Source organism: Nycticebus coucang, chromosome 2 (genome assembly GCF_027406575.1).
Source record: "Nycticebus coucang isolate mNycCou1 chromosome 2, mNycCou1.pri, whole genome shotgun sequence".
Lineage (NCBI taxonomy): Eukaryota > Metazoa > Chordata > Mammalia > Primates > Lorisidae > Nycticebus > Nycticebus coucang.
This window is the reverse complement of record NC_069781.1, coordinates 115,980,264-115,995,024: the sequence shown is the minus strand read 5'-3', so window position 1 is coordinate 115,995,024 and position 14,761 is coordinate 115,980,264. Positions and strand designations below refer to the sequence as shown.

The 14,761-nt window shown below is 52.3% G+C and overlaps 1 protein-coding gene across 1 annotated transcript; it reads right to left on the bottom strand.

Annotated features, from left to right (window-relative positions):
• Positions 1-1,842: 1,842 nt before the first annotated feature.
• On the bottom strand, positions 1,843-14,344 carry SLC39A3 (solute carrier family 39 member 3). The gene is made up of 4 exons (XM_053580733.1): positions 14,235-14,344; positions 12,382-12,865; positions 3,204-6,476; positions 1,843-3,082 (listed from the first exon to the last, which is right to left on the bottom strand). Exons 2-3 carry the CDS (start codon positions 12,589-12,591, stop codon positions 5,742-5,744), a joined length of 945 nt encoding a protein of 314 aa, XP_053436708.1. The 5' UTR covers positions 12,592-12,865; positions 14,235-14,344; the 3' UTR covers positions 1,843-3,082; positions 3,204-5,741.
• Between the last annotated feature and the right edge of the window lie 417 nt (positions 14,345-14,761).

Genomic DNA, 14,761 nt, shown 5'->3' with positions numbered 1-14,761 from the left:
CTGGCCAGGGCCACACTGTCCTCATGTGTCCCCAGCTGGCTGTCAGGGAAGGCAGCTGGCTCCTGTTCTTTGCTCTTTTCTGTGTTCCTTGGACTAATGTGATTATGTGGGCAAAGCAGAGGCTATATCCGGCAGCCTTGGGAGGCAGAGGCCAAGGCAGCTTGGCCCACAAAGTTGGTGTTTTTTTATTTTTGCATCAATACTTTAAGGAAATTGTTTGTCAAAACCCAGTTTGCCTGCAAATGGGCCAGCTTCCCAAGCCTGATTTCTACCCATTGGCATCTGCAGAGCTGCCCACTGCTGCTCCCTTGGCCCCCAGCCCACCACAGAAGATGTGGGATGCCTGGGTTTCTCCCTTAACATCAGGGTGATGCTTTTGAACTTCTCCAAGGAATGAGGTACTGAAGTCTTCATTGCCAGGATAAACCCCAGTACAAAAAGCCTGGACCACTTGGGTCATCAGAAAACTGGCTGAGATCTGCAGAGAGGCCCCAGGGTCTTTGCACAGACAACTCCTGCCAGGAAAGCTCCCCTTATCTCCTTGCAACTTGCTTCCTCTGTCCCTCTCAGATGTCATGTCAGAGACCTCTGACCTTGGTACTAAGACAGTCTCCCTTTGCTCTCTCTCCCTATATCTTGATTTTCTTTTCCACACATTTATAGTTACTTGACACATTCATGATATAGTGATGTCATCTGTCTCCTTCACTAAGACATAAGCCACCTCTGGAAGGTCATCCATTGGTGGTGTATGGGGATGTCTCTGGTTGTCCCGTGGGTGCTCGTGGCAGAGTGGATGGGGGCCAGGGATGCTGCTCAGCTCCCTGCAGTGCCCAGGATCCAGCCCACACATCCACAGGGTACCATGCCCACAGCATCAGCCTCAGCTGGGAACTTGGCAGAAATGCAGAATGCTGGGCCCACCTCCTGAGTCAGAGATACACCTATGACACACAGCATGGTCTTAAATGTCCACAGTGCTGGGAGCCCTGTGCTCAAGGCCACCTCATTTGGCCTGAGTCTAGCTGAGCCAGACTAGCTCAGATGGAAGTCCAGCCAGTCCCTCGAGAGACGCCCCAGCTGATCTGGACACCTCCCTTCATAAAGAAGCCGGATAGTGTGAAGCTGGTCACACTGCTGTGCATGCAACACCTCAGCAGAGCCTCCCATTCCTCAGGACACAGGAACCCTGAATATTCTGCCTAACCTGATGCCAACCTCCAAGATGGTCACTTCTGCCCTCAGTCAAGAACACTGAGACCAGGTGCATACCTGGCCTGAAAGCTGCAGGTTTGGGGTCTATAGAGGCGTAGGATGTGGCAAGGACAGAGGTGGAGCCTCTTTCTTCCCATCTCTGCCCAATCTGGCCTTAACACCTGAGAGCTGGGAGGTTTCCAGGGTCTTCACAGACAAGCCCCCAGTGCCATGCACCAACCCTTACTGGTGGGCACAGGGGAAAGACCATCCTCTGCCCTCTGAGCCTTGGCCCCTCCCCATGTGCAGGGAGGAGAGGTCAGGACAGCTGCAGCATCAAGGTGAAAGGAGTCTTTATTGGTGGCAGACTGGTCACCTCCTTGCCTTGAACCTGATGTAGCTCAAGTCTCATGCTGGCAGTCCAGACTGGCAGCTGGGATGGGGGACGCAGCATCCTCTCTTCCTGGCAGGGCAGAGGGTCTAGAGCTGGTGGCCAGGATGGTCCGATGATGCTGTGGGCCGGGAAACACAGTCCCATCTGCCACTGCTGTTTTTTCTAGGCCCCCAAAACACATGGGAGGGAACGGGCGCTCCTCATCCCGCCCCACACTAATAACTTCTGCACAAAAAACACAAACAAGAGACAAAGGAAGCCCGACACACTGTTATTATAGTTGATTCAGTCGCGAGGCCTGGGTGCTGCCTTGCCATTTCTGCTTTGTCTACAGATCAGGGGGTGGGGGTGATCTGGTTGACTCTGTCCAGCTGTTTCTGTGATAAGACCCTCCATGGAGGGCTCCTGAGGGAGGCTGCCCGCTCCCTGGGCAGGGACCTGAGCCCAAGTCCTGAGTTGACTCTCCAGCCTGCCCCTGACCCATCCTACCCCATGACGGTACCTGCTTGGGCTCTGGACAAGGCTGCTGGGCCTGTGTCCAGGGCCTGGGCCTGACTGTAGTCCTTCTTGCCTGTGACCTGCCCACCCCTGGCCAAGAGTGTCAGGCAAATGCTAGGGGCAAGGCATTCAGATAAATGCAGCTTGGAGTTTTGTGCTTAGAATTTTGTTTTTTCCTTTTTTTTTTTTTTTTTTAAAAGAGAAACCTGTTTGTGCTATTTGGGCACAATCCTGTCCAACCCCAGTGGCTGTTTCTGGTCCCTGCCTGTAGGTTAAATGTTGGCAGCTACCTGCACCCTCTCCTCTGTCCGCCATCTCTGATGTCATGACTTGGCCTTTGTAGGCAATCCACCATCACTTGCACTAGGTCTTCTCATGAGTTAGGGCTGGGTCTCTGCCCCTAGGCCCTTGGACTTTGGGGCTGGAGCGTTCTCTGGGATGGGCTCTTCTGGGCACTGCAAGTGCTAAGTAGTGCCCCTGCCTCCACCCACCCCACAGCAGGAGCACGCCATCATGACAACCACAGATGTCCGCAGGCATGGCCCGGTGTCCTCTAGTGGGCAGAATCCACCTCCAGTTGATAACCACGGGCAGTAAAAGAGACCTCTGAGGAGGCTGCCTCTGTGCTCCACAGGCCACTGGACAATCCCACAGAGCCACAAAAATGGATAATGCCTCCCAGGCTGATGCTATCCCATCTGGCAGGACTTGTGATATCTAGCTAAAGCAGGTGCCAGTCCGTGCCTGCAGGCAGTAACAAATCCATAGCCTTCCTCAAGTGGAAGCTCTTTTGACCAAGTGACAGTGATAAGAGCCACTGGGCAGCCTCAGAAGACCCTGCTCTGGGCCAGACTTGGCCCCTGTTGGGCAGGTGGCCTGAGATGTGGCCTTGCTTCTCCGCCTGTCAGGTGAGCAAGCTGACCACCCTGCTTCTTTTCACCCTAATGTGGAGCAGTGCTGATTTCCTCATTAAAAGTGGGGAAAGCAGGGCGGCGCCTGTGGCTCAAGGAGTAGGGCGCTGGTCCCATATGCCAGAGGTGGCAGGTTCAAACCTAGCCCCGGCCAAAAAACCAAAAAAAAAAAAAAAAAAAAAAAAGTGGGGAAAGCAGACCAAAACCAGTCTGAAAGACACCAGGTGGCCCAACTGTAGCTGACAGAATCTGCCGTTTCCCCTATAGCTCTTGTTGGAGGACAAGGGAGCACAATCCTGCAGGCTGTGGCCCTGCTACACCAGCTTAGCCTCCTCCTAGACCGCTTAGGGTCCCAGTATCCTCAGCAGGGCCTGGAAGTGGCTTTCCTGGGGCTGGTGGAACCCTAATGAGAGAAGGGCAACCAGGCCAGCCACAGCCCTGCAAACACAAGGCATGGCAAGCAGCATGTGGAGTACTGGAGAGACTGAGATTGCTGGGCTGAGGTACCCAGGTGAATCTGCACAGGTCCCACAATTTCTAGCTGTGGCCCCATGGGCCTGCAGACTAGTGGAGTGGGTATTTGGGGTCCTTCCGCACCATGGGGCTCCGTGGTGGCTTGGAGGTGCCCTTGGGGGAATGACATGGTCTTGAAAGCTTCTCTGGGGAGAAGGGGAAGAGGCAGCTTGGGATCCTCAGGCCAAGGTTAGCAGGCTTGCTGATGCCCCTAGGGCCACACTGGAAAGCTGACAGCAGATGGAAGGACAAGACCTCACTTCTTACTTCTGGCAGAGGTAGATTAAGGGGCACAAAGCAGGGACCCCAAGCAGACTGCACTCTGCCCCCACATGGGGCTACCTGGGATTTGTGTGCAGATTCCATACCCTCCTCTGGCAGGGTTCTGGGCTTCACAACAGGCCACCCACCCAGGGCAAAGGCCAAACAGGAGAACCTTCTGGTTCTCAGGCATGGTTTCAGGGTGAAGTGGCAGAGATGGGAAAACACTGCATTTTAGACAGTGATGCTTTTACACCTACTGGGCCAGACATAGGACAGGGTCAGGCTACATGAGGGTCAGAGATGGGTTCCCAGTAAAATATTCAGAAGCTCCTAGAAATGAACCTGATACTCCCAATAGCAACAGTAGGGATCCTTGAAGTGGAAGTTTAGGGGGGAGAGGCTGGGGCACATGTTCAGGGCCCCAAGAGCTGGGGGGTGGGGAGTGAATTCTGGTTTATTTCCTGAAACTTCTAACAACTCTTAGAGGTCAGGGCTATCTTGAAGGTTATTTTTTCCTGAGCCTGGTAAGGTTGAGCTGGCTGCAAAAGGCCAGCTAGCCAAGGGTGCCAACCTCTCAGTAAGTCATTAGCTGGGCCTGGAACTCTCCATCTGGCTGGAGTGATGGAGGGGAGGCCCTGCTGAGCCCAGGCCCTGGGGAAAATGGGGACCTCTCCATGCTGGGGGGCTTGTCTGGTTCCCCCGTGGGATGGTCATCTGAGCATAGGAAGGGAACCCAGGATTATAGAAAGGAGTGTACCTGGGCCCTAATGCCCAGTGCTGAGCATATGAGGGAGGATATGGGAACAGCTGGTCACAAAGAGCCCCTAACAGAGCTGGGCGGCTGGGACTTGAGGTGGGTGTAGCCTACCAGAGCACTCAGCCCAGGCTGCCAGGCTGGGCTCCCTCCTGTTGCACCACAGGTGACTTTGAGCCAGGCAGAGCAAAATCCAAAGGAAGGTGTCTCACCCAACTCTCATTTCCCAAGACACACTGGCCAAGGTTACTGGGACAACAGGCCAGGCTGAGGGGAGGTTGCCACGGAACTGGAGCCCAGGGCTTCCCTTGCCCACGCCCAGCTGTTTGTCTCCTGCTCTTCTATCCTCTAGGGCAGTGACTGGTTTCACCGTGTGTTGTGCTTGGTGGCACATAGCACCACAGGGCCCCAGCCCCATGGCCAGAGGGACCTGTTTTCCTCAGGAGACTCTGGGCATGTCTGGAGCAAAGCACCGATTGCAAGAAGCCCTGGCTATGCTCATGTACCTCAGAAAACCAAGATGCTCACCAGACGTGGTGGTTCTAGCCTCCTCCCTATTCCAAGGGGGCTGCACCAGAAAGAGAGGTGATGGCACACCTGAGGGTTTAGGAAAAGTCTATGTTCTGCGGCACGCCCTAGCATAGCAGGAGGGACAGAGCACAGGCTATATGGCTGTGGATGGGCATCCCATGTTGGGGAGATCTCTTCAGAAACCACCTGCAGTGCCCCACTGCAGCAATGCAAACCTCTAATAAACCTCAGGATGCTCTCAGGACTTGGGGGGAGGTTTGTGGTGGGGTCTGGTCTTAGTAACAGGGTCAGGTGGTAGATGTGGGCCTAGGAGCCTCTTAACCAGTTCCCACAGTGTGGACAGTGCTGCTCCTGCTCTGGGTGCAGCTTCACAAATGCCCCTGTCCTGATCTGCAGGCTAGGGGTACACAGCTACCCAGCCTAGCCCAGGCCCACCTCCCCCAGTTACAAGATCCCTTGCCCAAGGTTCACAGGCATGCAGCTTTGGTAAATACTTTTAAGTATTTCAAAAAGGAGCAGTGCCCTGAGGCTTGGAGTGTGGGGCTGGGATGCAGCCTGGTCCAAGGTCCCTGTGCGCGGGCAGCAGCAGCAGGGGCGCAGCACTCGCTCTGTCTTACGGATGTGGCCTGGGTCTGGCCAGGGCTCCCGGTGGAGTGGCAATGGCGAGGACTAGCACAGACACTCACCACTTGAGGAAGACCATGCCAGCCAGGGCGGCATAACCCAGCACCAGAAAGAGGACCTTGAGTAGGCGGTCACTCTTCTCCTCTAGCTCCTTGGCCAGGATCTCAAAAAAGGTGACAAAGAGGAAGGTGCCGCCTGCCAGGCCTTGTAGCAGCACAGAGGCCACACTGCTGGGCATGCCCTGGCTGCTCTCTATGCCTAGGCCCACACTCACACCCAGGGGGATTGTGATGCTCACAGCCATCGCCAGCTTGGCTGCATCCCTCAGCGGCATGGCACTCCTGGCCATGCTGATGCCCAGGGCCACTGCCACCAGCGTCTCGTGGACAGCCACACCTAAGAACAGACTCACAACCTTCCCGCCCTCCTCCTGCAAGCCCAGGGCCAAGCCTTCAAAGACCGAATGGGCTGACAGGGCAAAAGCCAGGCTGAGCAGGCGCACAGGGCTGGGGCGCGCCAGGCCCTGCACGCTCAGGCTGTGGCCATGGCCATGGGGTTCCACATAGAGCGCATGGCCACGTGCAGCCCCCATGAAGGGGCTCTCGTACTCTGAGTCACTGCCCACGTCTGAGCCAGCATTGAAGGTCTCCAGGTCGATGAAGGATGGCCTCTCTTTACGGAAGGTCAGCACCAGCTGCTCCAGGAGGACCGTCAGGAAGAAGCCCAGCATCATGAGTGTTTCCGCCAGTGGGTAGTCGGTGCTAATGTGCCCAAGGCTCAGAACTTTCTGGAGCTGGAGCAGAGGACATGTGCAGGACAGAGAGACACATTCACCATTTGATCAGAAAAGCATAGAAATACCTGAGTCACATAGAGGTTAAAAAAGGGGGGGGAGAGCGTGCTCACCTGAGATGGATTAAAAAAAAGACCATTCATCATAAGGAATTATGAGGTCTCGAGTTACAACAACCAAACACTTTTAAGGTACTATGGTGAACTGGGGCTCCCCAAAGAAAGTTAGGGTGAGACCTACTTGGAATAACTGCAGATGTAATTAAAGTGTTATAGACCATATTGTGTCCTCTCCAAACTCATATGTTGAGGTCTCTCAACATGCAGTAGCTCAAGATACAACATTTGAAGATAAACTTTTTTTTTTTTTGAGACAGAGTCTCACTTTCTTGCCCTGCCCCGGTAGAGTGCTGTGGCGTCATAGCTCACAGCAACCTCAAATTCTTGGGACTCAGCAATCCTCTTGCTTCAGCTTCCCAGGTAGCTAGACTACAGGCGCCGCCACAATGCCCAACTATTTTTTTTAGAGACCGGGTAGAGATAAAGTCTTTAAAGAGGCAGTTAAGTGAAGATGAGGTAACTGGGGCAAGGCCTTAATCTAATAAGACTTGTTTATTTTTTTTGAGAAACAGGGTGTCTGTCTGTCACTTAGGTTGGAGTGCTGTGCCATCATAATAGCTCACTGCAGCCTTAAAGTGCTGGGCTCAAGTGACCCTCCTATCTTAGTCTCTCAAGTAGCTGGGACCACAGATGTACACCACCACTGTGGTTAATTTTTAATTTTTTTATATAGACAGGGTCTGGTTTGTTGTCCAGTCTGGTCTCTAACTCCTGACTTCAAGCAATCATCCTGCCTTGGCTTCTCAAAGTGCTGGCATCACAGGCGCGGTCCACCTAGGACAGGTTTTCTAATAACAAAAGGAAGAGTGGGGCACAGTGGCTCACAGCTATAATCCTAGCACTCTGGGAGGCCGAGGCAGGTGTATTGCTTGAACTCATGAGTTAGAGACCAGCCTGAGCAAAGGTGAGACCTCATCTCTACTAAAAATAGAAAAACTGGCTCAGCGCCTATAGCACAGTGGTTACAGCACCAGCCACATACACCGAAGTTAGTGGGTTCTAACCCAGCCCAGGCCAGCTAACCAACAATGACAACTGCAACAACAAAATAATAGCCAGGTGTTGTGGTGGGTGCCTGTAGTCCCAGCTACTTGGGAGGCTGATGCAAGAGAATCAGTTGAGTCCAAGTTTGAGGTTGCTGTGAGCTGTGATGCCATTGCACTCTACCCAGGGCGACATAGTGAGACTCTGTCTCAAAAAACAAAAAAGAAAAGAAAAGAAAAACTGAGGCAAGAGGATTGCTCAAGTCCGAGTTGGAGGTTGCTGTGAGCTGTGACACCGCCACACCCTACCCAAGGCGACAGCTTAAGGCTGTCTTAAAAAAAAAAAAAAGGAAAGAGATACCATGGACAATTATGTGAAGAGGCAAAAAAGAGAGAGGTTTCAAAAGGAACCGGCTTTGTCAGCTCCTTAATCTTGGACTCCTGGCCTCCAGAACTGAAAATATATTTTGACTGTTTAAACCACTCATATGTGACATTTTACTATACTAGATAAGGTCAAGACCTTAAGATGAGGTCACCCTGGATTCCCAGTAACAGGTACCCTCACAAGAGGCAGAAAAGGAAACATCACAGATACCACAGAGAAGGCCCTGTGAGGATGCAGGCAGAGGCCGGGGTGATGCGTCTACAGACCAAGGGATGCCAAGGATGTCGGCCACCCCCAGAAGCCAGGAGAGGCACAGGATGGATTCTCCTTCATGGCCCCCCAAAGATCCTGAAGGAACCAGCTCTGCTGACACCTGATGCTTGTGTGGGGCTTGCTGGCCCTGGGTGACATGCTGGGAATGAATGTATACGAGGCTCACTGGCACAGAACTTCTCAGGAGATGGAACTGTTTTGTGTCTATATTGTCTGACACAGAAGCTGCCAGCCACATGTGGCCAATAAGAACCTGAAATATGGCTGATGCACCCAAGGATCATAATATTGGGTTTTATCGATTTTAATTCACTGAAAGCTGAACAGCAGGCATGGGGTGTAGCTGCTATGGTGAATGGATGCCACCCAGCGAGGTGAGGGGAGCTCTCTCAGGGCCTGGGTTCATTCTTCCTGGGTCTGTAAGTCGTTTGCAGACTCCAAGCTCTTTCCAGCCTTGGGCCTGGGACATTTCTCCCTCAGCTTTACACCCTTTGGGTTCAGCTTATATATAAATTTCCAAGTACTGTCCCTAACCCAGGTACCCTGCAGTGGATTCTTAGCATTTCACCTGGCCTCTGCATCCTCTCACACCAGAAACTGGGCTTGTTTACTCTGACACAGATTCGTTCTCTGCCTCCTCCCAGATCCTCAAGGGGGTAGATCCAGATGTCTTCACCACGGACCACCTCCCTCTGGGATGGCTGGATACACCCTACATGACTTTGTGCCTGAACCCATACCCTGCACAGACTGGGCAGATTTGCCCGAATGACCCACCTCTCTGTCACAGCTAGACCACTCAGAGCTGGCACCTGCCTTCCCCAAATCCGCCAATGAGAACTCCTGTCTGGGAAACCTGTTTGGGTAATGCCCAGTCTCTTGAGTGCACTCACCTGCTCTCCCTCACTCCCTCTACCCCCTAGCTGAGCTGGCACGGCCTGCAGACCTGCTGCCCTCCCTCTGGGGTTGTAAACGCTAACACTGCCCCTGCTGCTCCGTGGGTTTTATTGTGCTGTCTCTTGTCTTGACTGACTGACACACCCAAACCTAACTGTCCTGGTCTGGACTCTCCTGAGAGGGATCACCTTGGTAAGAAGAAACTGGACTCGGGTCAGACAAGAGCCACAAGGGTATCTGCATGATAAACAAGCTCACTTAAGTACTAGGCCTTTAACCAGGATAAAGAAATATCCTAAAGGGACACCGTAAAGAGCCATGGCCACCTCCCTTGGGACACCATCAGGGCAGGGCATGGCCCTGAGGTTCTCACCCTCTCATCAGGGTAAGAGCATAGAGCCACTCCCAGGAGAAAGACCCCAGGACCAAACTAGAGGAAAATCACAACACACTCCAACACTTATACCACCTGCTTCTTCCCATCACAGATTTCCTTATAATCTATAAGCATGTGAGCACACACACACATACTTCCTTACAACCTGTAAATACACACATGCATACAAATACACACGCAGAGAGAGAACATACACAGACACACATGTAGTGGTTCTCAACTGGGGTGATTCTGTGCCTCCAGGGACACTTGACAATGCTTACAAACATTTTTGGTTTTCATGACTGGGCTGGGGGCAAGGGGCTGACATTCAAGGCCAGAACATTCTCTGGGCTGGAGACATCCTGGGCCCTGCAAAGTGCTGAGCTGTGTCCTTGTCCCCACCAACTCTATAGCCGGAGCTCCCCAATTTTGAAAACCAAAATATCTCCAGACATGGCCAGGGGTCCCCTGGAGACAAGATCACCCCTAGACGAGACCCCGACTGCAGTAGAAGGCTGTGTTTCTATACAGAAGTCATTTTATTTGTTCACTGAACAGCTACTTAGAGGTCTCCCACGTGCCTCACCTGGGGACACCCAGCTCACAAGGAACTCCAGCTTTGCCCAAAGAGACAAACATTCACCAGGAAAGATGAGACTGACACACAAAGAGCTGTGAGCTGGATGCTGAAGACTGTCTGTGAGGCTGTGGGGTCTGGAGGAGGGACACATCCCTAGGCTGGTGAGCCTGAGGGCAGGTGCAGGGAGACAGTTTGGGGAATCCTGAGAAGGCTCATTGCAATGGTCCTGCCTGTGGTTGGAGGACTAGAGATGAAATAATGGGTATGTGAGAAAAGGGGAGCTGGATGTGACACAACCACATTAGAGACAACTAAGTATTTTAATTTTTTGTAGAGACAGAGTCTCACTATGTTGCCCAGCCTGGTCTGGAGCTCCTGGGTTCAAGCCATCTTTCTGCCTTGGCTTCCCAAGTAGCTGGAACTACAGGCCTGAGACATTGTGCCCAGCACAACTGAGATTTTTATCCTTCTTGGTGCCAACTGTTAGTTTTCAATGGTGCATAACAAATGAACACAGACGTAGAGGCACAAAACAACTGAATGCATCTTATCAGTTCTGAATGTCAGAAATCTAGGCACAGATTGGCTAGGTCTTCTGCTCAGGGTCTCACTGGGCTGAAACTCATCTGAGGCCCGGTGTCCTCTTCAAAGCTTACAGGGGACTGGCAGAATCCTCCTCTGAGGTCCCCGCATCCCTGCTGACTGTTGACAGGAGATGGCTTGCAGCACCTAGAAGCCACCTGGGATTCTTGTCCCGTGTCACCACAGCTTTTTGCTTCTACAGGGCCAGGAGGGTGACAGGCTCACCTGATTAGGCCAGGCCCTCACAGACACTCTCCCTTTAGACTTACTTGATCTCAAATCATTTGACATCATCACAGCTGCAAAATCCTTTCTGTTGGATGATACAATTGTGGCAGTGACACCCCATTGTGGTCCAAGTCCTATCCACATTTAGGGAAAGGAACAATCCAGGGCACGCACACAAAGGGATGGAAGCATTGGACCATCCTGAAATTGTACCCGCCATACTAACAGGCTCCAAGGAATAAATCCCAGACAACAGCACTTCTCTTCCTTTCTGGAAATGTGGCATGAGGAAAAACAGAGGAGAGGGCTGGTAAACTCAGGACTTCTGTACTTTCTGGGGTAGAGGAAGCAAAGGAGGTCCTCACATCTCGACCAAGCATGCAGGCCAACTCAAACCCAACCACTATATCTGGTGTTGGCCCAGAGACAAGAAGCAAATCACCTGGGGTCCCCAGCAAATATGACAATGGCCCATCTGGCTGTGGCCTTATAAGAACTCCTGATTTTTGAAGAGACTGAGGACCAAGTCATTTTAGGAGTTGGGATGGACAGACTGCAAGATGGGCCCCAGTGATCCCTGCAGGGTCCTCACCCCTTGAGTGGGGGAGGGACCTGGAACTTCCTTCCAACTAGCAGAATACCAGGACAGAGGTGAAGGGACAACATTTCTATCACTACGGTACATGAATTTGTAACATCTGTCTTATAGATAGCTCTATTGTCTCCTCTGCTTTCAGATGAAGCAACTGACCACATGAGGGAGGCTCACACAGCAAGACTCCAAGGGCTGCCCCTGGCCAACAGCCAGTGAGAAAAAGAGAGGCCCATGGTCTGAGAACCAGCGAAAAATTGAATCAGCCTTAAAACCACATGAGGTTGGAAGCCAACTCATCCCCGGTCAAACATTAAGATGAGACTACAGCCTAGGCCAGCGGTTCTCAACCTGTGGGTCATGAACTGTATTAAAGGGCCACAGCATTAGGAAGGTTGAGAACCACTGGCCTAAGGAGATGCCTTGATTGCTGCTTGTGAGGCCCTGGATCAGTGCCCAGACTCTTAACTCACAGACATGATGAGGTAATAAATGTTTCTTATCTTAACATGTTAAATTTGTTACAACTCATTACACAGCAATAGCTGACTAATATGGAAACTAAAGAAGAAAGGTCACACTTTCCAGCTTCCAGACAGAGTGTGTACTACCTGGGGTGGGTGGTCTGGTCTGAAAATGTATCAGGTGACAACCAACAAGCCCCCCTTGGGAATCCCAGATCAAGCACAAACCTTTGTTTATCAGGTAAGGCACAGAGAGAGAAGGCATCCAATTCACAATCACATGGCAAATTCATTTCTACTTTGTATCACCCTTTCACCATCAAGGCCCCCACTGAACTTGGAATTAGTGTTGAAAACACATCAGAGCCCCTCAGCCATAATGTGCCACAGGGCTGCTGCCTCTACCCAAGGAACTCGTACCTTTTCCCTCACGGCAGGCAGCAGAGCGTTGAAGCAAGTGGCCAGGAAGACCCCGCCTCCAAAGGTGTTGCAGAGAGAGAGGATCTTTTTCGAGCGATGGGCCTTCTCAAAATCCGTCTCGATGATCTTCACAGGGAGCAGAGAGCCCAGCAGCATAAGGAAGAACACGCCCACCATACAAAGGATCTTGGCCACTAACAACTTCATCATGGTGAAAACCTAGGCCGTTCCGGTCACTGCAGGGCCCAAACCATGAGCAGGCACACACTGCAGCCCCACCACGTGCTACTGGGCCAGACCATGCAGCTGGAGGCTCATGCTTCAGTCCAGCAACTGTGAACACCGTGTTAGCTGCCCGATTATCTAACCAGCTGAGGTGACTGAGTCTGTCACACCAATAACTTCATTCCATTCTCCCGGCTTGGAGCACGTCACTGCCTCCTACAGAAAATCCTCCAGTGCTGTGCCGTCTAGCTGTATGTGTCTGTTTAAATTAATTAAAATTAAATAAAATCTAAAATTCAGCCCCTCAGTCTCACAGGCCACATTTTAACTGTTTGGTCACCATAGGAACCTCAGGTTACTATATTATACAGCACAGACAGAGAACATCTCCATTGCTACTGAATGTTCTACTGAATGGTGCTTCTCCAGCAGCTTCCCACCACCTTGACGTAAAATGCCAACTCTTTACCCTACTAAAGAGTAGGGTAAAGATCTGGACCTTGAGTGTAGCAAGCTTGTTTGAGCTTCAGGGCCTTTGTACGGGTTGTTCTCTCTCTTCCTGCAACACTCCAACCCCACCCCTGCAATCTAGTGATGTCTTCATCTGGCTGACCTCTACCTTTTTTTTTTTGAGACGGAGTCTCCCTATATCACCCTTGGTAGACTGCCATGGCATCACAGCTCACAGCAACCTCAAACTCTTGGGCTTAAGCGATTCTCCTGCCTCAGCCTTCCAAGTAGCCGGGACTACAGGCACCTGCCACAACACCTCCCTCTTTTGTTGTTGTTGTTGTTGTTGTTGTTGTCATTGTTGTTTAGCAGGCCCAGGTCAGATTCGAACTTGCCAGCCCTGGTGTATGTGGCCAGCGCCCTAACCACTGAGCTACGAGCGCCAAGCCAAGACCTCTACTATAAACCGTATGTCTTGTACCCACCACACAAGAACAGATGCTCAGCAACCACTGGTTGAACAAATAGGCAAATTGAAATGTGGACACTGAGAATGGCCTCTTTATATGACTCAAGAGCCAAAGTGGAGTAGATTTCACCCTGGACCCCAAAATGTCACCATTATTGGGAAGAATCTAAGCCCCTTCCCTATCCTTGTGGTCCACTCCCCCTTCCCAGTTCTTCCTATAGCTGCTCCCTCATGTCATTCAAGTCTCAGGCCAAAGGTCAGAAAGACCCTGACCTCCCCTCCCCTCCCCTGGCGTTATTTTCTTCTATTGTGTACTGCAGGGAAAACTACATTAAAGTCTTTAAAAGTAGTCTCTTCTTCTAGGCTGTAAGATCTTTGGGGACAAGATAGCTCAAGACCCGCAGGACACAGGGCAGAGCAACAGAAACACATAGTAGGCACCCATCTGATAGCTGGATGTCCCAGTCTGTAGAGGTGGGGGGTGAGGGTGGCTTGAACGCTCTCAAACTGGGGGCTGATCGAGATGCGCCGCGGAAGGAACGGACTCATTCATTCATCCAGCACTTATTGAGCGCCTCCTGTGTGCCTCGCGCCGTCCGATGGCAGAGGCGGGCCTCGGCTAACGGACCGGCGGGTCCGCCAGGCCACCGGCCGCCGGGCCCCACCCGGCCCCGCCGCCCCGGGCCCATGTCTCCAACTCATAACGTACCTCTGCCGGGCCCCCTGCCCACGGTCCAGGGCCACCTGCCGCCCAACGGCCGCGCGGTTTGGACCCCACAGCTGCCGCCTCAGGCAGCTCTCTGCTTGGCGTGCCGCTGCCTTCACCCCGCCTATGTCCCTGCCCATTGGCCTTTCCGAGATCCGCCAGCTGATTATCACGTATCATTGGCTGTTAGGGCTGCCACTCATCCTACGACCCCTCCTCTCCTACCGGCAGAGGAAAGTGGTTTCTTCTTTTAGCTGAGGGGCGGGCGCAGCCATCAAGAGGCTCCGGCTGCAAACTCGGATCATAGAGGAGAGGTTCCGGTAGCGTTTGGCTTCCGGAGCTGTCCAGGGACGGCTGGTGCTGAATTCCGCTGTGATGGATGCTGGGCGGTGGACGGGGAAGTGATTTCCTAAAAGAGACGGTTCCTCTACGAGTGTCCTACCTACTGAGGCCCTTCCCATCCCCTTAAGAAGCAGATTATTTTATTCTTAATTTCTATATATTCATGGGGGTACAAGTTCAATTTTGTT

What these genes read in the sequence shown, in the direction of transcription:
- SLC39A3 (XM_053580733.1), bottom strand. Translation starts at nt 12,591, where the DNA reads ATGATGAAGTTGTTAGTGGCCAAGATCCTTTGTATGGTGGGCGTGTTC. An exon ending in TGCCTGCCGTGAGGGAAAAG is followed by an intron (nt 6,477 to 12,381) that starts GTACGAGTTCCT and finishes CCTCTGCTCCAG; the next exon opens with CTCCAGAAAGTTCTGAGCCT.